Source organism: Heptranchias perlo, chromosome 14 (genome assembly GCF_035084215.1).
Source record: "Heptranchias perlo isolate sHepPer1 chromosome 14, sHepPer1.hap1, whole genome shotgun sequence".
Lineage (NCBI taxonomy): Eukaryota > Metazoa > Chordata > Chondrichthyes > Hexanchiformes > Hexanchidae > Heptranchias > Heptranchias perlo.
Genome location: NC_090338.1, coordinates 3,892,729 through 3,918,063, shown reverse-complemented (window position 1 = coordinate 3,918,063; position 25,335 = coordinate 3,892,729). Strand labels below are relative to the sequence as shown.

The following is a 25,335-nucleotide window of genomic DNA, read 5'->3' as shown; positions in this document are numbered from 1 at the left end:
TAACCCGTGTTTTATAAAGGGTTCAGCATAACTTCCTTGCTTTTGTACTCTATGCCTCTGTTTATAAAGCCCAGGATCCCATTTGCTTTTTTAACAGCCTTCTCAACTTGTTCTGCCACCTTCAAAGATTTGTGTACATTCACCCCCAGGTCTCTCTGTTCCTGTACCCCCTTTAAAATTGTACCATTTAGTTTATTTTGCCTCTCCTCATTCTTCCTACCAAAATGCATCACTTCACACTTCTCCGAGTTAAAATTTCATCTGCCGTGTGTCTGCCCAGATAATCTGTTCTTTTTGAGTGATGTTGGTTGAAGGATAAATGTTGGCCAGGACACCGGGGAGAACTCCCCTGCTCTTCTTCGAAATAGCGCCGTCCACCTGAGGGGGCCAGACGGGGCCTCGGTTTAAGGTCTCATCCGAAAGACGGCACCTCCGACCGTGCAGCACTCCCTCAGTCCTGGCACTGGGAGTGGGGCTTGAACCCACGATCTTCTGACTCAGAGGCACGAGCAGGCCCACCGAGCCACGGCTGACACCGTCTACCGCAGAGAAGGACAACAGCAGCAACGTCACGAGATCATCATCGCCTCTAAGTCACAGACCCTCCCGACTTGGACGTGTCTCACTGTCCCTTCATCGTCGCTGGGTTAATATTCTGGAACTGCCTACCACGGTGTGGGAGCAGCATCACCACACGGGCCGCAGCGGTTGAAGGAGGCCCAACGCCACCTTCTCACAGCCTCTCGGGATGGGCAAAAAACGCGGCCCCGAGAACAAATAATAAAGAAAGAAACGGGCCCGTTTGAAGATGGCAGGACAAGTCGAGACGGCTGTTAAAAAAAGCATACCGGATCCTGGGTTTTATAAATAGAGGCACAAAAGCAAGGAAGTTATGCTAAACCTTTATAAATCACTGGTTCCCCCTCAGCTGGAGTATTGTGTCCAATTCTGGGCACCGCACTTTAGGAAGGAAGTTCAGGTCTTGGAGAGGGTGCAGAGGAGATTTTACTAGAACGGTACCAGGGAAGAGGAACTTCAGTTATGTGGAGAGACTGGAGAAGCTGGGGTTGTTCCCCTTAGAGCAGCGAAGGTTAAGGGGAGATTTAATAGAGGTGTTCAAAATCATGAGGGGTTTTGATAGAGTAAATAAGGAGAAACTGTTTCCAGTGGCAGGAGGGTCGTTAACCAGAGGACACAGAATTAAGATTGTTGGCAAAAGAGCCAGAGGGGGAAGATGAGGATAATTTTATTTACGTGGTGCTCAATGCTTGCACCCAAAATGGGACGTGTTCCAATCCCCAATCCCTTAACTTGATGAGCACTAGTTTCATCAATAGGCAATAGAGGATGAATACTTTACGGCCAACAGCATCTAATAAGTCTGATCATCTGCGACACCAGGTTCTGACAGCCAGCCTTGGTGGTCAGGTCAGCCATCCGATGGGCTAATGAAGTGTTAACCTCAGAACTGTCAGCCTCAGCTCAGAGCGAGACTAACGTACCAATTCTATTACGACCACAGGCCGATGTGAGAGAGACGTCACTTCTGCAACGGAGACACAGCTGAAGGTCGGCTGTGGTGCTCAAACCACACAAAGATCATCAGAAGAGGAGCAGAAATTCAAAACAAACCGTTTAAGCGCAGAGACGTTTTTGAGCGACTTCTTGGTTTTGGGCAAGCACTTGTCTTCGGAGAAGCCCTCGTTGTCCAGCAGTTGCCGCATGGCTATGTTGGCCAGCTGTTCCATTAGCTTGAAGGTCTCGCTGATGTTGAGGAACATGGACAGGTAGTGCTCGCAGTCTCTGGTGCTCACTTTGACGCATTCGGGGAAGAGCAGGGTGGCGTTCCTCTCCAGCTGGGTCACGTCCACCCATCGAATCACCAGTTTCACTGGAACGAGAGCAGCACAACTCATTCATTCCTCAATTAGTTGGTTTATATCCTTCCCCCCACCTCCCAATCTGGGCACCGCACCTCTGGAAGGACATATTGGCCTTGGAGGGGGCGCAGCGCAGATTCACCAGAACGATACCGGGGCTTAAAGGGTTAAATTACGAGGACAGGTTGCAGAGACTAGGCCTGTATTCCCTCGAGTATCGAAGATTAAGGGGTGATATAATCGAGGTGTTTACGATGATTAAAGGATTTGATAGGGTCGATAGAGAGAAACTATTTCCTCTGGTGGGGGGAGTCCAGAACAAGGGGGCAGAACCTTAAAATTAGAGCCAGGCCGTTCATGGGTGATGTCAGGAAGCACTTCATCACACAAAGGGGAGTGGAAATCTGGAACTCTCTCCCCCAAAAAGCTGTTGAGACTGGAGAGTCAACTGAAAATTTCAAAACTGAGATTGATAGATTTTTGTTGGGTGAGGTTATTAAGAGTTACGGAATCAAGACGGGTAAATGGAATAAAGATACAGATCAGCCATGATCTAATTGGATGGCGGAACAGGCTCGAGGGGCTGAATGGCCTCCTCCTGTTCCTATGTTCCAATCTGCACTAAAGTACAACCTTGCAATGATGTAACCAACAAAGAGGGAGTGGTGTGTGCACTGTGTCCTATTGATGCTCACATGTAAAAAAAAATCAGAACACTTATAGGTCAAAAGAACAACAAACTTTCATAAGTTTGAAAATTGACGTAATGTTAACGGCTTAATTATTTGGCAGGAGGCCACTGCATTCTGATTTGTAGTTTCAGCCTCTGCGATAGATTGCTTTTTTTTATTAACTGTGCTGTGTTAAACTAAGAGCAAAATGAATTGCATTAAAAGCAGGAGATGCACAGCAGGTCACGGAATCTGTCTATCCCGATGAAGAGTCTCGACCCGAAACACTAAGCTTTCCGGGCTCTCTTTCTCAGAGACCCGCTGCTCAATTCCAGCGTTTTCCACGTTTCGGATATGCAAGATTTTTTGTTTAATTGCTGCGTTGCACATGGGTCGCCCGTGGCTCGGTGAGTAGCACTCTCGTCTCTGAGACAGAAGGCCATGGGTGCAGGGCTCACTTCAGAGAGGTTGACCCTCCCAGTGTAGTGATGAGGGAGTGCTGCACTGTCGGAGGTGCCGTCTTTCGGGCGAGACGTTAAACCGAGGCTCCGTCTGCCCCTCTCAGGGTGGACGTAAAAGATCCCACGGCCACTATTTCGAAGAAGAGCAGGGGGAGTTCTCCCCGGTGTCCTGGGCCAATATTTATCCCTCAAGCAACATCACTAAAAACAAATTATCTGGTCATTTTCGCATTGCTGTTTGTGGGATCTTGCTTTGCGCAAATTGTCTGCCACGTTTCCGATATTACAACAGTGACTACACTTCAAAAAGTACTTCATTGTCTTGTAAAGCGTTTTGGGACGTTTTGAGGTTGTGAAAGGCGCTATATAAATGCAGTTAGTGGATCATGAATGTTACAGCGAGTGCTGGATGTAATGGACCAGACACGTCGAGCAGAGCTGATTTACGATCAACACACTATGGGTCAGGAGTCAGTCTCCTCACCAGGATGTGGCTACGCTCTCACTTTCAGTTCCCAACGCAACGGTGAATCTATAATCCGGGAGTCAAGTCCGAATCTGACACTGCAACACTTGGTGAGGATGCTTCATACTCTTTGGACTCGAGTCTCCAGGGTGGGTTTAAAAAAAAATGCTCAGGGTCCTTTTCTTTTTTTAAAAAAAAGACAAAATTTGTTTTCAGCAAGGCCGGCATTTATTGCCCATCCCTTGTTGCCCCTGAGAAGGTGGTGATGGGCTTTGTTCTCGAGTGGCGTTGAGTATGGAACCTAATGTACATTTTATAAATCATAGAATGGTTACAGCACAGAAGGAGGCCATTCGGCCCATCGAGTCCATGCTGTCTCTTTGTAAGAGCAGTCCAGTTAGTCTCATTCCCCTGCTCTTTACCTGTAGCCCTGCAAATTTTTTCCCTTCAAGTATTTATCCAATTCTTTCTGTGAAAGCCACGACTGAATCTGCTTCCAGCACCCTTTCAGGCAGCGCATTCTAGATCATAACCACTCGCTGCGTAAAATGGTTTCTCCTCATGTTGCCTCTGGTTCTTTTGCCAATCACCTTAAATCTGTGTCCTCTGCTTCTCGACCCTTCCGCCAATGGGAACAGTTTCTCTTTATTTACTTTATCTAAACCCTTCATGATTTTAAACACTTCTATCAAATCTCCTCTTAACCTTCTCTGCTCTAAGGAGACTGGAACCATTCTATAAGCAGAGTACTTTTTTTGATGTTTTGAGAACGCAGAAACTCCATCATGCTCTCAAAACATTTACCAACTGGGAGACTGGCCTGCTCCTTGCTGCTACAGTGCAGTTCACAACCTGCAGTATAACTTAGGGAATGCTGGCTGCAAATCGCACTTTGTGGCTATAAGAAAGGAAGGAAGGAAAAAAAGAACAAAGGGAGGAAGGAAAGAAAGGAGGAAGGAAAGAAAAAAAGGAAAGAAAAAGTACCTGTGAAGTGCAGTCACTGATGTAATATAGGAAACACTTTGCAGCTATCAGACTCATGTGGCCAGCACAGTACAGCCACAGCCTAAACACATTCATGGACATTAGATACACTAGTCTGGAAGTCCAAGCCTCTTTTGTGCAATAAACATAACTACGTCAAATAGAGCAGACTCGCAGGAAACTATAAATGAGACAGATGTACCACAATTTCAAATTTATAATAAACACATTCTTATTTAATAGGGAAGAGCAAAATTTGAATAGGAAAGAACTTTACAGCCAATAAAGTATTTTTGAAGTGTAGTCACTGTTGTAATGTGGGAAATGCGGCAGCCCATTTACGCACAGCAAGGTCCCACAAACAGCAACGTGATAATGACCAGATAAGAACACAGGAACATAGAAATAGGAGCAGGGGTAGGCCATATGGCCCCTCGAGCCTGCTCCGCCATTCAATCAGATCATGGCTGATCTTCGACCTCAACTCCACTTTCCTGCCCGATCCCCATTCTTAACCTGTCCCATTCCCACTCTCCTTGCCTTGCACCATCATCCCTTTTGTCATTTCATCACTCCCGCCCTCTACCCTATCACAGATCTTCCCTTTTGTTCTTTCCTCCCCTCCCTCCCTGGCTCCCTGGCTCTGTACTTGCTCAAAAACTTTAACTCTCTTAACATCTTCCAGTTCTGATGAAACGTTAACTCTGTTTCTTTCTCCACAGATGCTGCCTGACTTGATGAGCTTCTCCAGCATTTCCTGTTTTTACCCCATTTTCTTTGATTTCCCCTAGAGTCCAAAAATCTATCTACCTCAGCCTTGAATATACTCAACGATCATCTGTCTTTTTTTTTTAGATGTTGGTTGAGGGATAAATATTGGCCAGGACACAGGAGAGAATTCCCCTGTTCGTCTTCGAAATCACGCCATGGGATCTTTTACGTCCACCTGAGAGGGCAGACAGAGCCTCGGTTTAATGTCTCATCCGAAAGACGGCACCTCCGACAGTGCAGCACTCCCCTCAGTACTGGCACCGGGAGTGTCGGTCTGGATTAAGTGCTCAAGTCTCTGGAGTGGGGATTTAAACCCACGACCTCGTGACTCAAGAGACGAGAGAGAGAGAGTGCTGCCCACTGAGCCATGGCTGGCGCTCAAGAGGTATTCAGTGAGCACAATCGCTAGGCCTCAGCTTTAAAATCTGCCGGACTGGTCCAGAGCGAGTGACGTTCACCGGATCGCTCACCTTCCTTCCCCAGCAGGAACGAGTAGAAGCAGAGGTGATTGACGCTGAGGTAAACCCAGCCTTGGCGGGGGACTCTCCCCTTCCAGTAGCTGCAGGAGTAATAGTTCACCAACTTTTCCACTTCAGGCATCCCGAAGAGCTTCCCCATTTTCAACTCTGCTTCCTTGAACTTGCTGCAATCCTCATCTTCCTTTGCCTCCTTGTTTTTGTTTTCCTCTGCAAGGATACCCTGAAATTGAAGATTAGTATCGAAGATTAAGGGGTGATCTGATTGAGGTGTTTAAAGGATTTGATAGGGTCGATAGAGAGAAACTATTTCCTCTGGTGGGAAAAGTCCAGAACGAGGGGGCAGAACCTTAAAATTAGAGCCAGGCCGTTCAGGGGTGATGTCAGGAAGCACTTCTTCACACAAAGGGGAGTGGAAATCTGGAACTCTCTCCCCCAAAAAGCTGTTGAGGCTGGGGGTCAATTGAAAATATCAAAACTGAGATTGATGGATTTTTGTTGGGTGAGGGTATTAAGGGTTATGGAACGAAGGCAGGTAGATGGAGTTAAGATACAGATCAGCCATGATCTCATTGAATGGCGGAACAGGCTTGAGGGGCTGAATGGCCTCCTCCTGTTCCTTTGTTCATAGGACAGCCACCATTAAACTCGCAACAGTGAGCCAGTGAGACAAGAGCAACTTGGAAGCTCCAAGTTCAACTTCCCCCACTGAGGAGCCCAAACTCGCAATCCAATTCTGTCTGTGGGAAGACTGACCAAATCACCCCACGTGTACAGGTCTGTGAGGCAGTCCCTCTCTCACTGGCCTACGTACACCACTCCCCAGCACTGGGAACATAGGAACAGGAGGAGGCCATTCAGCCCCTCGAACCTTGTTCCGCCATTCAATTAGCTCATGGCTAATCTGTATCTTAACTCCATTTGCATTTGCTCCACATCCCTCAATACCCTCACCCAACAAAAATCTGAACAGCCATAAATAAGTACCGTCTGCATACATCGAATCATATAGCACAGAAGGAGGCCATTCGGCCCAGCATGCCAGTGCCGGCTCTTTGAAGGAGCTATCCAATTAGTCCCACACCCCCTGCTCTTTCTCCATAGCCCTGCAAATTTTTCCTTTTCAAGTATATATTCAAATTCTTTTTGAAAGTTACTACTGCTTCCTTTCAGGCAGCGCATTCCAGATCATAACATACAATGGTTTCTCTTTTATTTCCCTGTGCTCGGTGACCTACATCGACTCCTGGTCCAACAACGCCTCGATTTTAAAATTCTCATCCTCGTTTTTCAAATCCCTCCATGGCCTCGCCCACTACCTATCTCTGTAACCTCCTCCAGCCCTACAACCCTCCGAGATCTCTGCGCTCCTCCAATTCCTGCCTCTTGCGCATCCCAGATTTTCATCGCTCCACCGTTGGCGGCCGTGCCTTCAGCTGCCTAGGCTCTAAGCTCTGGAAATCCCTCCCTCAACCTCTCCTCCTCTCTTTCTCTCTCTCTCTCTCTCTCCCCTCCGTTAAACCTACCTCCTTGACCAAGCCTGTCCTAATATCTCCTTATGTGGCTCGGTGTCAAATTTTGTCTGATAATCGCTCCTGTGAAGCGCCCGGGGACGTTTTACGACATTAAAGGCGCTATATAAATGCACGTTGTTTTTTGTTGTTGTTGCTGAGCACTCAATGTAAATAGGGGGATGTTCCACTTCACCCTGGCTGCACGTCTGTAGCAGTTCTGGAGTACGGTGAGATGAGTTTGATTCTGTCAGCCCATAGTTGGGTTCCCAAATACCACACTGGACAGTGCATGTTCCCACTGAGCCACAAGAGAAGCCAAAGCCAAACCACTTACCTGCACTTTCCCCTTGACAAACGTAGTCACGTCCTCGTCATTCTCAAAGACCGACAGCGTCTGCAGGAGGTTGTTCTCCAGCCATTCCCAGTGTCCTGTGATCTCCTTCCTGGAGGTACCTAAACCATTGGGATACACAAGAGGGAAGCATTCAAATCACTCATCTCGATCGATAACCAAAAAAAAACAAACTACAGGAAAAGAACCAGAGGTGGGGGGGGATGAGGAGAATTTTTATTTATGCAGCGATCTGGAATGCGCTGCCTGAAAGGGCGGAGGAAGCAGTGTGGGGCTGAAACCCGTTCCGAAGAAGAGGGGCTGCCCACAGATAAGAAGGGGCCGATGCATTACAATGGTCTGAGATAATTGCACCTGGTTTTAACTGAGGCAACTGTCCATCATGGAGGCCTAGTAATGAACGAAGCCGAGCAAACAGGGGAACGACTGGACAAAAATGACACTTTGCCTAATCCTAACCGGTCAAAAACAACATAGAAAGGTGTGAAACGGACACTGCAGTTGAAGGAGCTCGAAAAAAAAAAACTTTGCTTAGAGGGTGGATGGTCAAAAAGAAAAGACCTCAAGTGCCAAGAGGAGCTGATCACTCAAACTGCCTTGATGCAAAAACCCTTGGTTTTTAAGGTTGAATGTATTGCTCGTTTTGCCTGTGTGAATGGTTTAAATCATTAAATGATCATGTTGCGAAGTGTACGATGGGCATAATAAGGTTGTGCGCATTACTTGATTTGCCTCGTGCTTATATGAATTATATCATTAAATAATCACTTTTGATTAACAAAACTACCATGAGTGTGATTTTCTTTGACTGACTAATGTCCAGGTTCAAGAACCACTGGAAAAATCAGGTTTGTCCTACAGCAGATTCAATACTAACTTTCAAAAGGGAATTGGATAAATACTTGAAGGGGAAAAATTTGCAGGGCTATGGGGAAAGAGCAGGGGAGTGGGACTAATTGGATAGCTCTTTCAAAGAGCCGGCACAGGCACAATGGGCTGAATGGCCTCCTTCTGTGCTGTAAGATTGTGCGAGAACAACCCCAGCTTCTCCGGTCTATTCATGTAACTGAAGTTCCTCATTCCTGGTTCCATTCTGGTAAATCTCCTCTGCACCCTCTCTAAGGCCTTGACATCCTTCCTAAAGTGCGGTGCCCAGAATTGGACACAATACTTCAACTGGGGCCTAACTAGTGTTTTATGAAGGTTTAGCATAATTTCCTTGCTTTTATACTCTATGCCTCTATTAATAAAGCCCAGGATCCCATATGCCTTTTTAATAGTCTTTCAGTCTTTCCCCACAGACTGAAGGAAATGGTGAAGAGCGGTAGATGGGGTTCAAATCAACACCCCCCCCAAAAAGGATGGACTTGTTGGGCCTGGAGATCTTTTCCTGTTGCTAAAAATTGTTATGGTTTTTATAACTGACCAAGAGAAAATGAATGAGCATCCAATTTAATCCGAATATCGCACAGAGCAGTGCAGATGTTACAATGTTCAGTCCCCACCACTGAAACCGGCCCAAAACACCACTAACTATTCGCCATTTCCATGACAGTCAATTCCAAAGTTGCCGCTCACAGCAGGTTAAATGCACCGGGTGTTCACTGAGTCGGTCGCGCATCGCTACGGTGCAGCTACTCAGCACCGGCTGCACTAAGTAGCACCTCGCTACGGTGCAGCTACTCAGCACCGGCTGCACTAAGTAGGACCTCGCTACGGTGAAGCTACTCAGCACCGGCTGCACTAAGTAGCACCTCGCTACGGTGCAGTTACTCAGCACCGGCTGCACTAAGTAGGACCTCACCACGGTGCAGCTACTCAGCACCGACTGCACTAAGTAGGACCTCGCTACGGTGCAGCTACTCAGCACCGGCTGCACTAAGTAGCACCTCGCTACGGTGCAGCTACTCAGCACCAGCTGCACTAAGTAGCACCTCGCTACGGTGCAGCTACTCAGCACCGACTGCACTAAGTAGGACCTCACTATGGTGCAGTTACTCAGCACCAGCTGCACTAAGTAGCACCTCGCTACGGTGCAGCTACTCAGCACTGGCTGCACTAAGTAGGACCTCACTACGGTGCAGTTACTCAGCACCGGCTACACTAAGTAGCACCTCGCTACGGTGCAGTTACTCAGCACCAACTGCACTAAGTAGGACCTCACTACGGTGCAGTTACTCAGCACCGACTGCAGTAGGTAGGACCTCACTACGGTGCAGTTACTCAGCACCGACTGCACTAAGTAGGACCTCATTACGGTGCAGTTACTCAGCACCGACTGCACTAACAAAGTAAGTATGACCTTGTTAAGATCCAAACTACAAAGTAGCCAGCAGATAATTATTCATCTCCGTTATGGTACGGACACCAACCCCTGATCCTTACAACTGGCCTTAATTTAGTGACTATACCCACCTACATCAAATCCATTTCACCGATATCTCAGATCTTCCTTCTGAGTCTCATGAGCGTTGCAGATGGAAAAGATAAACCATCCATTGGAACAGGAGGAGGCCATTCAGCCCCTCGAGCCTGTTCCATCATTCAACTAGATCATGACTGATCTGAACCTTAACTCCATTTACCCGCCTTTTCTCCGTAACCCTCACCCAACAAAAATCTATCGCTCTCAGTCTTGAAATTTTCAACTGACCCCCAGTATCCACAGCCTTCTGGGGGAGAGAGTTCCAGATTTCCACTCCCCTTTGTGTGAAGAAATGCTTCCTGATTTCACCCCTGAACGGCCTAGTTCTAATTTTAAGGTTATGCCCCCTTGTTCTGGACTCTCCCGCCAGAGGAAATAGTTTCTCTCTATCTACCCTATCAACTCCTTTAATCATCTCAATTAGCACCCCATCCACCACCCTAAACATTCACTCCCTTCACCACCGGCGCGCTGTGGCTGCAATGTGTACCATCCACAGGATGCACTGCAGCAACTCGCCAAGGCTTCTTCGACAGCACCTCCCAAACCCGCAACCTCCACCACCTAGAAGGACAAGGGCAGCAGGCACATGGGAACAACACCACCTGCACGTTCCCCTCCAAGTCACACACCATCCCGACTTGGAAATATATCGGCCGTTCCTTCATCGTCACTGGGTCAAAATCCTGGAACTCCCTTCCTAACAGCACTGCGGGAGAACCTTCACCACACGGACTGCAGCGGTTCAAGAAGGCGGCTCACCACCACCTTCTCAAGGGCAATTAGGGATGGGCAATAAATGCTGGCCTTGCCAGCGACGCCCACACCCCATGAATGAATTAAAAAAAAAAGGAATCACCGCTTAATCTTCTATACTCAAGGGAACACAAGCCTAGTCCAACACAGGCAAATCGCATCAACACCAACACGCCTGTTATAAGCGGTGGGGAGTGCGTCAGATCCCCAGTTGGGCATCTAGATAACGCATTTGGCCAATCTACAACGCTAACGGATCCTTTATTTTGGGTGCTGCTCTACACCAGGTCTGGAGAGGGCCTCCGTTCACACTTGGCGCTTACCGCACGCAATGGTCCAGTACACCTGGGAGTCCTGGGTCTGATGGAGGATCCTATAAGGAGCGACTCGTGCACTCGAGTCCAGCACAACATCCAGGGTCCCCACGAGCAGCCCTGCCAAAGAGAGAAAAAAAGAGGGGGTAAAATAATCCAAAACAGACAGGCGTCAGTCTTAAAGAACTCCCCGTAACAACATTACCCACTTGTACCAACAGGACCTGAACTTCAAGACATCCAACACAAAAAGCGGTTATGTAGCATAACCAATCGGGGAGACGGTGGTGGAGCGGTTATATCATTGGACCGGTAATCCAGAGAACAAGAGTTCAAATCCCATCATGGGCAGTTTGAGAATTTGAATTCAGTTTTAAAAAGTCTGGAAATAAAAAGCCGGTTATCAGTAAAAGTGACCATAAAGCTGTTGGCTTGTTGGAATAACCCAACTGGTTCATTAATGTCCTTTAGGGAAGGAAACCTGCCGTCCTTACCCGGTCTGGGCCTATAGGTGACTCCAGTCCCACACCAATGTGGTTCATTCTTAATGGCCCTCTGAAGTGGCCCAGCGAGAAACTCAGTTTGTTTCAAACCACTACAGGTGGCTCAAGAAGACGGCCCAGCATCACCTTCTCAGGGCAACTAGGGATGGGCAATAAATGCCAACCTTGCCAGTGATGCCCACATCCCCAGAATGAATGTGAGTTCAAGTCCCACTCCAGAGACTTGAGCACCTAATCCAGGCATGCTACATCACCACAGTGACTACATTTCAAAAAAGTTCATTGCTGTAAAGCTCTTTGGGACGTCCTGAGCTAGATAAATGCAAATTCTTTCTTTCCTTCCCATCAAAAACACTCCCAAAAAAAAATAACCCAGTCATTCATCTCATGACTGCTGCTGACACAGAATGACTCATGTGTTTGCCCCCATGACGACACAGCAAAGTAATTCATTGTGTGAAGCTCTTCAGCGAAGGGAAGATGCACTATATCAATGAAAGTATAGTTTTCATTTTAGTTTGGTTTGTTGAAGAATCACTGAAATCATGACATAAAGAGCGGAGATTTAAACCAGGTCAAACTCTTCATTCCTCAAGCTACCAACAGGCTAAATAGAATTACATAGAATGTACAGCACAGAAACAGGCCGTTCGGCCCAACTGGTCCATGCCGGTGTTTATGCTCCACACGAGCCTCCTCCCACCCTACTTCATCTCAACCTATCAGCATATCCTTCTATTCCTTTCTCCCTCATGTGTTTATCCAGCTTCCCCTTAAATGCATCTCTGATATTCGCCTCAACTACTCCTTGCCACATTATAACCACTCTCTGGGCAAAGAAGTTTCTCCTGAATTCCCTATTGGATTTATTAGTGAATCTTATATTTATGGCCCCTAGTTCTGGTCTCCCCCACAAGTGGAAACATCTTCTCTACGTCCACCCTATCAAGCCTCTTCGCAATCTTAAAGACCTCTATCAGGTCACCCCCTCAGCCTTCTCTTTTCGAGAGAAAAGAGCCCCAGCCTGTTCAATCTTTCCTGATAGGTATAACCTCTCGGTTCTGGTGTCAACCCTGTAAATCTTTTTTTGCACCATCTCCAGTGCCTCTATATCCTTCTTGTAATATGGAGACCAGAACTGTGTACAGTCAGAACAAGCTAATCACTACATCATCACTGTACACTGAAATTAGGGAGATTTCTCGGCCAGTGTTATCCAATATGTTAACCACATGTGGCTTATTGGGAATCCAGATGTGGCTAATTGCAGCTCTGATTAGTAAATATAAAATGAGTAATAGACTCTGTCATTGGTCATGTGATCTCAATACTCATATTCGCACAGTGTGGCTATTCAAAACCCTGGTTAGACCGCACCTGGAGTACTGTGAGCAGTTCTGGGCACCGCACCTTCGGAAGGACATATTGGCCTTGGAGGGAGTGCAGCGTAGGTTTACTAGAATGATACCCGGACTTCAAGGGTTAAGTTACGAGGAGAGATTACACAAATTGGGGTTGTATTCTCTGGAGTTTAGAAGGTTAAGGGGTGATCTGATCGAAGTTTATAAGATATTAAGGGGAACAGATAGGGTGGATAGAGAGAAACTATTTCCCCTGGTTGGGGATTCTAGGAGTAGGGGGCACAGTCTAAAAATTAGAGCCAGACCTTTCAGGAGCGAGATTAGAAAACATTTCTACACACAAAGAGTGGTAGAAGTTTGGAACTCTCTTCCGCAAACGGCAATTGATACTAGCTCAATTGCTAAATTTAAATCTGAGATGGATAGCTTTTTGGCAACCAAAGGTATTATGGGATATGGGCCAAAGGCAGGTATATGGAGTTAGATCACAGATCAGCCATGATCTTATCAAATGGCGGAGCAGGCACGAGGGGCTGAATGGCCTACTCCTGTTCCTACGTGTGTAAACTTTAACCTTTTTGTGCTTTGTTGGTAAAACGATAAGTTGGAAAGCGGGAGTGTGCGAGTGTTTTTAATCGTTGTTACTGCTTTATTTCCTAGGTCACTGCGTGGTGGGAGATGTTTGTCCAGTAAATATCCCCGTGTGAAGTACATTTACCTGGATTGTATGTAAGGGGTTTTCTTCTAAAGTTAGTGGATGTGGCTAAAATGTGTTGCCCTAGTCACACCTGTGGTTGGTCAGTGATTTTTATTGGACAACACTGGCATACTGGAATACTGCTCTCTCTTTTGAAAATTATTAAGCTTAATTGACTACAAGATGTGAGCAGACAGTCCCGTCACCTCTGGGTGCTGGGCTACAATCCAGCCAGACTTTTTGAATGAAAGTCATAGAATCAAACAACAACAACTTGCAATTAAATAGCGCCTTTAACGTAGTAAAACTTCCCAAGGCGCATCACAGGATCGACTGTCAATCAGAATTTGACACCGAGCCACATAAGGAGATATTGGGACAGGTGACCAAAAGCTTGGTCAAAGAGGTAGGTTTTAAGGAGCGTCTTGAAGGAGGAGAGAGGCAGAGAGGTTTAGGGAGGGAATTCCAAAGCTTCGGGCCCAGGCAGCAGAAGGCACGGCCGCCAATGGTGGAGCGATTAAAATCGGGGATGAGCAAGAGGCCAGAATTGGAGGAGCGCAGGGATCTCGGAGGGTTGTAGGGCTGGAGGAGGTTACAGAGATAGGGAGGGGCGAGACCATGGAAGGATTTAAAAACAAGGATGAGAATTTTAAAACTGAGGCGCTGCCGGACTGGGAGCCAATGCAGGTCAGCGAGCAGAGGGGTGATGGGCGTGCCAGCTCTTTGAAAGAACTGTCCAATCGGTCCCACCGCCCTGCTCGTTCCCCAGAGCCCTGCACATTTTTTTCTCTTGATTTTTTTGGGTTCCTTACGAAATTGGTTTGAGCAGCTTCAACCCACGGTTCACACTGACCACAAAACCGCCTAACAATTGACCATCTCACTCAGGGAAACTAGTTATTAGTCTGCTGTTGCCATTTACAGCTACTCCTGATCGATCTTTTATTTCTTAACCTGTCCCATATCCACTCTCCTTGCCTTGCACCATCATCCTTTTTGTCATTTAATCACTTCTGCCTTCTACCCTATCACAGACCCTCCCTTTTGTTCTTTCCTTCCCCCCCACCCCCCAACTTTCCCTGACTCTGTACTTGCTCAAAAACTTTTAACTCTTTTAACATCTTCCAGTTCTGACGAAAGGTCTTCGACCTGAATCGTTAACTCTGTTTCTTTCTCCACAGATGCTGCCTCATTTGCTGAGCTTCTCCAGCATTTTCTGTTTTTATTTCAGATTTCCAGCATCCGCAGTATTTTGCTGTTAAAACTAGTTATTAGGGTCAGCCATGGCTCAGTGGGTAGCACTCTCACCTCTCAATCAGAGGGTCGTGTGTTCAAATCCCACTCCAGGGATTTGAACGCATAACCCAGGCTGACATATTCCAGTGCATTACTGAGGGAGTGCCGCACTGTCGGAGGTGCCGTCTTTCGGGTGAGACGTTAAACAGAGGCCCCGTCTGCCCTCTCAGGTGGACATAAAAGATCCCATGGGCTATTTGTAGAACAGCAGGGGATCCTGGCCAATATTTATCCCTCAACCAAGGTCGTTAAGAAAAGGATGGTCAGGTCATCATCACATTGCTCTTTGCGGGATCTTGCTGTGTACAAATTGGCTGGAGTGGGGCTTGAAACTACAACCTTCTGACTCAGAGGCGTTGAGTGCCACCCACTGAGCCACAGCTGACACCAGCTTACAAATGGTCTGAAAAATCCAGATGGTGCAGAAACCAGATCCAGTAACAGGAAGTGATGTGGAAACTGCTGAAAGAGTAATAATTAGGAGAAAATTAAAATCTGAAAATAATGACGGCAGGGAATGTCACTGCTTGTATATCATAGAATCATACAGCACAAAAGGCCATTCAGCCCATCGTGCCTGTGCCGGATATACTGTTTCCAGTTAATTATTGAGTCATGCGTTCTGTCTGTAAAAGCAAAGGCATCTTTTTTTAAATTCCCATTGAAATACAGCAATGATGTGAATCATCGACACCCAATAGTTTTACTGAGCCAGCTGACAGGAAACCCAGTTAGCAGGAGGTATATTTACTCAGTGTCCGGGAATGCCATGATTTTTAAATTCTCATCCTTGTGTTCAAATCCCTCCATGGCCCTCGCCCCCTCCCTATCTCTGTAACCTCCTCCAGCCCTACAACCCTCCGAGATCTCTGCGCTCCTCCAATTCTGGCTTCTTGCACATCCCCGATTTTAATCGCTCCACCATTGGCGGCCGTGCCTTCAGCTGCCTAGGCTCTAAGCTCTGGAATTCCCTCCCTAAACCTCTCCGCCTCTCTCTCCTCCTTAAAACCTATCTCATTGACCAAGCTTTTGGTCACCTGTCCTAATATCTCCTTATGTGGCTCGGTGTCAAATTTTGTTTGATAATCGCTCCTGTGAAGCGTCTCGGGACATTTTACTACGTTAAAGGCGCAATATAAATTCAAGTTGCTGTTGTAGTAAACCCCGAACGCCAGGACTACAGCTCAATTGGAGAGGGCACGGGGACAGAGCTGGGCAGGTCCAGTTTAAGACAGGCATCAGGCAGCGTTTGGTTACACAGAGGGTGATGTGACAGCTGCGCAGGGTTATGGTCAGAACACTGGAGTCGTTCGAGAAACAGCAGGAGGGGCTAGAAAGGAAGACAGTCGGCTGGTCTTCGGGAAAGGATGGGGTTAAAACTGCCTGAAGTGCCTTCTACAGCCCGCGTGAGCTGCTGAAGGAACTTGTGCCGAATTAGGATGTAACTTTATAGACAGGGAATCGTAGACTCTTACAGCACAGAAGGGGGCCATTCGGCCCAACTGGTCCATGCTGGCGTTTATGCTCCACACGAGCCTCCTCCCTCCCTACTTCATCTCACCCTATCAGCATATCCTTCTATTCCTTTCTCCCTCATGTGTTTCTCTAGCTTCCCCTTAAATGCATCTGTTGTAGTTACCTCAACTACTCCTTGTGGTAGCGAGTTCCACATTCTAACCACTCTCTGGGTAAAGAAGTTTCTCCTGAATTCACTATTGGATTTATTAGTGACTATCTTATATTTATGGCCTCGAGTTCTGGTCTCCCCCACAAGTGGAAACATCTTCTCTACGTCTACCCTATCAAACCTCTTCATAATTTTAAAGACCTCCATCAGGTCACCCCTCAGCCTTCTCTTTTGTAGAGAAAAGAGCCCCAGCCTGTTCAATCTTTCCTGATAGGTATAACCTCTCAGTTCTGGTATCATCCTAGTAAATCTTTTTTGCACCTTCTCCAGTGCCTCTATATCCTTTCTATAATATGGAGACCAGAACTGTGCACAATACTCCAAGTGTGGTCTAACCAAGGTTCTACACAAGTTTAACATAACTTCCCTGCTTTTCAATTCTATCCCTCTAGAAATGAAGCCCAGTGCTTGGTTTGCTTTTTTATGGTCTTATTAACCTGCGTCGCTACTGCCTGTGCTGGCTCTTTGGAAGAGCCAGCCAATTAGTCCCACTCCCCCTGCTCTTTCCCCATAGCCCTGCAAATGTTTCCGTTAAAGTATTTATCCAATTCCCTTTTGAAAGTTACCAATGAATCTGCTTCCACCGCCCTTTCAGGCAGCGCGTTCCAGATCATAACAACTCGCTGCGTAAAAAAATTGCTCCTCGTCTCCTCTCTGGTTCTTTTGGCAATTACCTTAAATCAGTGACCTCTGGTTACTGACACTCACGCGCTCGCCAACACGCGCTCAAGTGCTGGGTGGATACGGCTTAGAAAACTACCCTCTCGCTTCAGGGATTTGGGTGTAAATCCGGCCCAGATCGGGTATAAGTCACCCGTTAACTGGTTGTCAGAGTCCTCGGAGAAGGGGTCTTGGAGAGACCGCCCAGGTGTCTGGGAAATGTTCACATTCACTAGTACAACTGGGGATGACCTCAGTTAAATGCCTTTCTTCCTTGCTGCATTTTCTTATGTTCTTAACTTACAACATCCAACATGGATGAGCTGCTCACGGCCATAAGTACTCTCGCTGTAACTGTCTCTCTACTTGTGTCCGCCTCTCTATTTATGTTTAGATGCTTCTTCCAAGTTCTTCCAAGACACCGCCCGAGAGGGTGGTAGAGGCAGAAACCCTCAACTCATTTAAAATACCTGGATGTGCACCTGAAGAGCCGTGCCCTGCAGGGCTACGGACCAAATGCCGGAAAGCGGGATTAGGCTGGGTGGCTCGTTTCTCAGCCGGCGCGGACACGATGGGCTGAATGGCCTCCTTCTGTGCCGTAAATTTTATATGATTCCACCATCTACCTGTTCAGTTGGATGGTGAAAATCCCATGATACTCTCCGAAGAAGAGCAGGGAGAGTTCTCCCCGGTGTCCTGGGCCAATATTCCCCTCTCAACTAACATCACTAAAAATCAGATTAACTGGGCATTCACCTCTTTGCTGTGTGTGGGATCTTGCTGTGTCCAAAATGGCTGGCACATTTTCCTAAATAACGGCAGTAACTGCTCTTTAAAGTAATTCCTTGTATGTAAAGTACTTTAGCACGTTTCTAGTAATGTGACAGCATGATATAAATGAGTCTCATTCTCACTGGCTCTCAGATCTCATCTTCTTTGTGTGTCTTCAATTCTTTTAGCCACTATTTCAGTCTTCCTCTGAGCAGATTCTCTCCTTCCCTTTGTCTTGTCTCTCTCCGCAATGCCTCATTCTCCATATACTCTCCCACAGATTCTCCCACAGATTGCTTTACTAATTCCCTTCACTTTTAACTTTTACCTTATTTTTTTTTTAAGAAGATTCGGGCACATGGCAAAATGGCATGTCGGAGTCCGGTTAACTGGACCAGTGGGGAGGGGGGGAACATGTCGGAGTCTGGTTACCCGGACCAGTGGGGGGTGGGGGGGACATGTCGGAGTCTGGTTATCGAGACCAGTGGGGGGTGGGGGGACATGTCAGAGTCTGGTTACCCGGACTAGTGGGGGGTGGGGGGACATGTCGGAGTCTGGTTACCTGGACCAGTGGGGGGTGGGGGGACATGTCAGAGTCTGGTTACCCGGACCAGTGGGGGGTGGGGGAACATGTCGGAGTCTGGTTACCCGGACCAATGGGGAGGGGGGACATGTCAGAGTCTGGTTACCCGGACCAGTGGGGGGTGGGGGGACATGTCGGAGTCTGGTTACCCGGACCAATGGGGAGGGGGGACATGTCGGAGTCTGGTTACCTGGACCAGTGGGGGGGGGGACATGTCGGAGTCTGGTTACCCGGACCAGTGGGGAGGGGGGACATGTCGGAGTCTGGTTACCACGACCAGTTGGGGGGGGACATGTCGGAGTCTGGTTACCCGGACCAGTGGGGAGGGGGGACATGTCGGAGTCTGGTTACCTGGACCAGTGGGGAGGGGGGACATGTCGGAGTCTGGTTACCCGGACCAGTGGGGAGGGGGGACATGTCGGAGTCTGGTTACCCGGACCAGTGGGGAGGGGGGCACATGTCAGAGTCTGGTTACCTGGACCAGTGGGGAGGGGGGCACATGTCAGAGTCTGGTTACCCGGACCAGTGGGCAGGGGGCAACTGGAAAAAGCAGGCAAGAGAGAAGCTGAGGGGCCAAGCTTCGGTTGGCAGGGAATGGAGGTGGGGTCAGGAGGCTGGGCCAGGGTTCAGGGTGGGTCAGAGAGGAAGCAGCAAGGGGGAAGATTGGATTGATAGGGGCTGGAGCACGAAATCACTGAGGTCTTCCTGTCGATGGCACGACAGATCCAGACACGGAGCCTCCCCCCAGGAACCACTGCCGAGTCACCAATATTACCATCAGCAACAATAGCAACAACTTGCATTTATATAGTGCCTTTAACATAGTAAAACGGCCCAAGGTGATTCACAGGAGCGATTATGAAACAAAATTCGACACCGAGCCACATAAGGAGATATTAGGACAGGTGACCAAAAGCTTGGTCAAAGAGGTAGGTTTTAAGGAGCGTCTTAAAGGAGGAGAGAGAGAAGGAGAGGTTTAGGGAGGGAATTCCAGAGCTTAGGGCCCAGGCAGCTGAAGGCACGGCCGCCAATGGTGGAGTGATGAAAATCGGGGATGTGCAAGAGGCTGGAATTGGAGGAGCGCAGAGCTGATCTCCAACCTCAACTCCACTTTCCCGCCCGATCCCCATATCCCTGGATTCCCCAAAAATCTATCGATCTCAGTCTTGTATATACTCAACGACTGAGGGTAGAGAATTCCAAAGATTCACAACCCTCTGAATGAAGAAATTCCTCCTCATCTCAGTCTTAAATGGCTGACCCCTTATCCTGAGACTATGCCCCCTAGTTCTAGACTCTCCAGCCAGGGGAAACAAGTCCTCAGCATCTACTCTGTCAAGCCCCCTCAGAATCTTATATGTTTCAATGAGATCACCTCTCATTCTTCTAAACTCCAGAGTGTATAGGCCCATTCTACTCAATCTCTCCTCATAGGACAACCCTCTCATCCCAGGAATTAATCTAATGAACCTTCATTGCACCGCCTCTAAGGCAAGTATATCCTTCCTTAGATAAGGAGACCAAAACTGTACACAGCACTCTAGGTGAGGTCTCACCAAGACCCTGTACAATTGTAGTAAGACTTCCTTACTCTTGTACTCCAACCCCCTTGCAATAAAGGCCAACTTGCCATCTGCCTTCCTAATTGCTTGCTGTACCTGTATGTTAACTTTCTGTGTTTCTTGTACCCAAATCCCTCTCAACACCAACATTTAATATTTTCTCACCATTTAAAAAATATTCTGTTTTTCTATTCTTCCTACCAAAGTGAATAACCTCATATTTCCCCACATTATACTCCATCTGCCACCTTCTTGCCCTCTCACTTAACCTGTCTATATCCCTTTGCAGACTCTTTGTGTCCTCCTCACAGCTTACTTTCCCACCTAGCTTTGTATCGTCAGCAAACTTGGATACTTTACACTTGGTCCCTTCATCCAAGTCATTAATATAGATTGTAAATAGCTGAGGCCCGAGCACTGATCCCTGCGGCACCCCACTAGTTACAGCCTGCCAACCTGAAAATGACCCGCTCATCCCTACTCTCTGTTTTCTGTCCGTCAACCAATCCTCGATCCAGGGTAATATATTACCCCCAACCCCATGAGCCCCTATCTTGTGTAACAACCTTTTATGTTGTGGAGATGCCGGTGATGGACTGGGGTTGACAATTGTAAACAATTTTACAACACCAAGTTATAGTCCAGCAATTTTATTTTAAATTCACAAGCTTTCGGAGGCTTCCTCCTTCCTCAGGTGAACGATGTGGAAATCTTTTATGTGGCACCTTATCGAATGCCTTTTGAAAATAAACCGGGAGCCAATGTCGGTCAGCGAGCACAAGGGTGATGGGTGGACTTGGTGTGAGTTAGGATACGGGCAGCAGAGTTTTGGATGAGCTGAAGTTTATGGATGTTGAAAGATGGGAGGCCGGCCAGGAGAGCATTGGAATAGTCAAGTCTAGAAGTGACATTCACTACTCCCGTTATCATAAAATAACATATTATCAGATTCACCATCAGCAATGCTACGGGGGGTATTATGGTATACATGTTTAAATAAAAACAAAGCCCCATCACCCAACTTTGATGAAGGGTTTCTACCCAAAAACACTTTTCTCTTTTCAGATTGCTGGGAGTAGAATGTAAATGTGTCGGCATTTCCTGTATTTTTTTTTAAAAAACATGCCAAACTTCCTGGATTTGCAGCTATTTCTATTCAACTAAGTTTCATCATTCACCGTTGCTCCTCCCCGCCCCCCACAACAATCGCCCCCTCCCCCCCCCGTTGCCCACCCTCCTCCTCGCTCCCCCTCCCCCCATTGCTCATCCTTCCCCCCTCCCTCCACTGTTGCCCTCCCTCCTCCTCGCTCCCCCTCCCCCCATTGCCCATCCTTCCCACCCTCCCCCCCCGGTTGCCCTCCCTCATCCTCGCTCCCCCTCCCCCTGTTGCCCATCCTTCCCCCATCCCCCCGTTGCCCACCCTCCTCCTCACTCCCCCTCCCCCCGTTGCCCACCCTCCTCCTCGCTCACCCTCCCCCCGTTGCCCATCCTTCCCCCCCTGTTTCCCACCCTCCCCCCGTTGCCCACCCTTCCGTTCCCCTCCCCCTCAATCAGAACCCTTTCTTTCACTGACTGCGCTGTTCAATATTCACAAGGCATGTTACGTCCCTGCATTACTCAGTCAGTGAGCATCCATTTAACTGCAGTTTCAATCACCTGCTAATTTTGTTAACAGTATAAAGTGCATTTCACATGTCCTTCACAACCAGGTTCTTAACCATCATCCAACTGTTACTAATTGGTCACACCTTTTTTTTTGCCACTCCCCCAAGGGGGTGTCTCCATTGCACCCTCCGGTATTCTGTGAGGCTAGACAGGGAGTGCTTGCCTGCTATTCGACTGTCTGGGGCATCGCATCTGAATCCGATCACCCCCTCACGCAATGCCCACGTGCACGCACGGAGCAGCAGAGAATCCCAAATAATTTCCCCTCCCAGACGAGGAGGAAAGGGGGAAGTGTCAAAGTGAACCGTACCCACAAACACGCCGTCTGGGAGCAGCTAAATTCAACACAGGCCCGAATTTGAACCTGAGACCCTTTTCCCAGTCTGTACAGCTCAGTTCCGCACCGCGCCCATACACTTACACGATGCTATTTGCAACTTATGCCACACGATAGAGAAGTGACAGGCACCAAGTCATCCAGAACATGCTCAGAGGGCAAAAATAGAACCCAGGAATAGGAAGGAGGTAACAAATCACAATTGAACGGCTTAAAGTGCAATTAAGGAAACACAGCCTAGAGTTTCAGCCACACCACTAAACTGAAAGGATGGCATTCGAACGTCAACAATGTCCCAAGCCCTTGATACATTAACCCCCCCCCCCGCCTCGAATGTGTTAGGACACAGTGTGAGAATATTCACACTTGTATTTCTCAAACACAATAAAAGAATGTGTTTGCCTCACATTTGCCTGAGGAAGGAGGAAATCTCCGAAAGCTTGTGAATTTAAAATAAAATTGCTGGACTATAACTTGGTGTTGTAAAATTGTTTACAACAATAAAAGAAAGAAAAGAACTTGAATTCCAAAGCGCCTTTCACAACCTCAGGCCGTCCCAAAGCGCTTTACAGTCAATGATGTACTTTTGAAGTGTAGTCGCCATTGTAATGTAGGAAAGGTGGCAGCCAATTTGCGCACAGCAAGGTCCCACACACAGCAACGTAACAATGAAATGACCAATATAATCTGTTTTGGTGATGTTGGTTGAGAGATAGATATTGGCCTCAGGACACCAAGGAGAACTCCCCTGCTCTTCTTCGAAATAGTGGCCATGGGATCTTTTACATCCACCCGAGAGGCCAGGTGAGGCCTCGGTTTAATGTCTCATCCAAAAGACGGCACCTCTGACAGCGCAGCACTCCCTCAGTACCGGCACTGGGACTGTCAGCCTGGATTATGTGCTGGAGGCTAATAAATGGCACAACTCAGTACCTAAACTGGTCTATACTGTATTCAAAAGGTGCTTGGATGTGCACTCAAAGTGCCGTAACCTACAAGGCTACGGACCAAGAGCTGGAAAGTGGGATTAGGCTGGATGGCTCTTTCTTGGCCGGCACCAGACACGATGGGACGAACGGCCTCCTTCTGTGCCTTAAATTTCTATGATTCTATCCATGTCGGGTGTAGTGGGTCCTCTCCGGGGCAGCCTGTTCTGTTTGAGGGGTGGGGAGGGAGACAAGTCGCAAACCTCTGGTTGATGCAAACTAGGTGACTCAAAAAAAAACCCAGCACCTCTTAAACGGGAAATGAGGGGGAATTGATTAGTTTGGGGGATTCACTGTGCCAAAAAAAACACACACACACATTGCAATACTGGGGAAATCTATAGGAGAGAGAAGCTGTCAGTGCAGAAAGGCCCTGGTCCAGAATATATTGAAGGGAGCAGGCTGCTGTCACGTTGCAGATCCAGACAAAATAAAAAATCTTAAATCAAAAAGACAATTATTACTGAAGGGGAAAAATTATAAATTTACAGACAGCACCTGCAATAATAATGCAAATTCAAATTCAAAATCATTTCAAGGCAACCCCCAGGCCCCAGGAACAGGAGATGGGGCTGAATTTGCAATAACTTTAATTGTGTTTTTTTAAAATAAACTCAAACATTTTAATCAAACTCAAACATTGGGGAAAATAAACAAACTGGATCAGAATTGACCAGCGCCCGCCCCCTCCGCCTGCGCCCATTGGCCGCGGCCGCTGAACCCGGGGCTGTGATTGGCCGGGAGGAGCCGTCAATCAGAGGCGGAGCGCTACATTCCTTACCCGCCAGGCCGCCGCCGCGGCCGTGACCCTTCCGCCGCTGCAGCACAAAGAAAGGGTTCGCCCGCTCCGTCACCCACAGCGCGTTGGCCAGAAGCACCTCCTCGGGGCTCAGCCACATGGCGCCGGCCCCCGGCTCCCGGCCCCTGGGACAGGCGGACAGCGCAAGCCGGAGAGGAGAGGAGAGGCGAGGAGCGGAGAGGAGAGGAGAGGAGCCGCCACCGCCGCCTGTCTGTGAGTCACTGGGCCGCAGCGGGCTGGGCGGGGACAACACACTGCGCGCGGCGCCGGGAGACCGCCTCAGGGCCGGGGGTCGGTCCCTCCCCTTCCTCACTCCTCCCCTCACTCACTCCTCCCTCCCCTCACTCACTCCTCCCTCCCCTTCCTCCCCTCACTGCTCCCCTCATCATCTCCCTCCACTCACTCCTCCCCTCATCATCTCCCTCACTCACTCCTCCTCTCACTCCTCCCCTCACTCACTCCTCCTCTCACTCCTCCCCTCACTCACTCCTCCTCTCACTCCTCCCCTCACTCACTCACTCCTCCCTCCCCTTCCTCCCCTTACTGCTCCCCTCATCATCTCCCTCACTCACTCCTCCCCTCATCATCTCCCTCACTCACTCCTCCCCTCATCATCTCCCTCACTCACTCCTCCCCTCACATCATCTCCCTCACTCACTCCTCCCCTCACATCATCTCCCTCACTCACTCCTCCCCTCACATCATCTCCCTCACTCACTCCTCCCCTCACCTCATCTCCCTCACTCACTCCTCCCCTCACCTCATCTCCCTCACTCACTCCTCCTCTCACCTCATCTCCCTCACTCACTCCTCCCCTCACCTCATCTCCCTCACTCACTCCTCCCCTCACCTCATCTCCCTCACTCACTCCTCCCCTCACCTCCTTCCCCCCCCCCCCCAAATCCAAGAGTACTAAAGGAAGTGGCCCTGGAAATAGTGGATGCATTGGTGATCATCTTCCAAAATTCTATAGACTCTGGAACAGTTCCTACAGATTGGAGGGTGGCAAATGTAACCCCACTATTTAAAAAAGGAGGGAGAGAAAAAACAGGGAATTACAGACCAGTTAGCACGACATCAGTAGTGGGGAAAATGCTAGAGTCTATTATAAAAGATGTGATAACAGGACACTTGGAGGGCATTAATGGGATTGGACAAAGTCAGCATGGGTTTATGAAAGGGAAATCATGCTTAACAAATCTACTGGAGTTTTTTGAGGATGTAACTAGTAGAATAGATAGGGGAGAACCAGTGGATGTAGTGTATTTGGATTTTCAGAAGGCTTTTGATAAGGTCCCACACAAAAGGTTAGTGTGCAAAATTAAAGCATGTGGGATTGGGGGGAATATACTGGCTTG

General features: G+C 48.2%; 1 protein-coding gene across 2 annotated transcripts in view; it reads right to left on the bottom strand.

Moving 5' to 3' along the window:
• LOC137332259 (TBC1 domain family member 9B-like) overlaps positions 1-24,236 on the bottom strand; it is an 82,521-nt gene extending 58,285 nt beyond the window's left edge. For both annotated transcript variants that reach the window (XM_067995957.1, XM_067995958.1), the window contains exons 1-5: positions 23,960-24,236; positions 11,080-11,190; positions 7,558-7,676; positions 5,704-5,932; positions 1,633-1,891 (exon numbers count right to left, since the gene is read on the bottom strand). In XM_067995957.1, the coding sequence (XP_067852058.1) occupies positions 1,633-1,891; positions 5,704-5,932; positions 7,558-7,676; positions 11,080-11,190; positions 23,960-24,077 (836 nt within the window). In that variant the 5' untranslated portion in view covers positions 24,078-24,236. The remainder of the gene's footprint in view (positions 1-1,632; positions 1,892-5,703; positions 5,933-7,557; positions 7,677-11,079; positions 11,191-23,959) is intronic.
• Between the last annotated feature and the right edge of the window lie 1,099 nt (positions 24,237-25,335).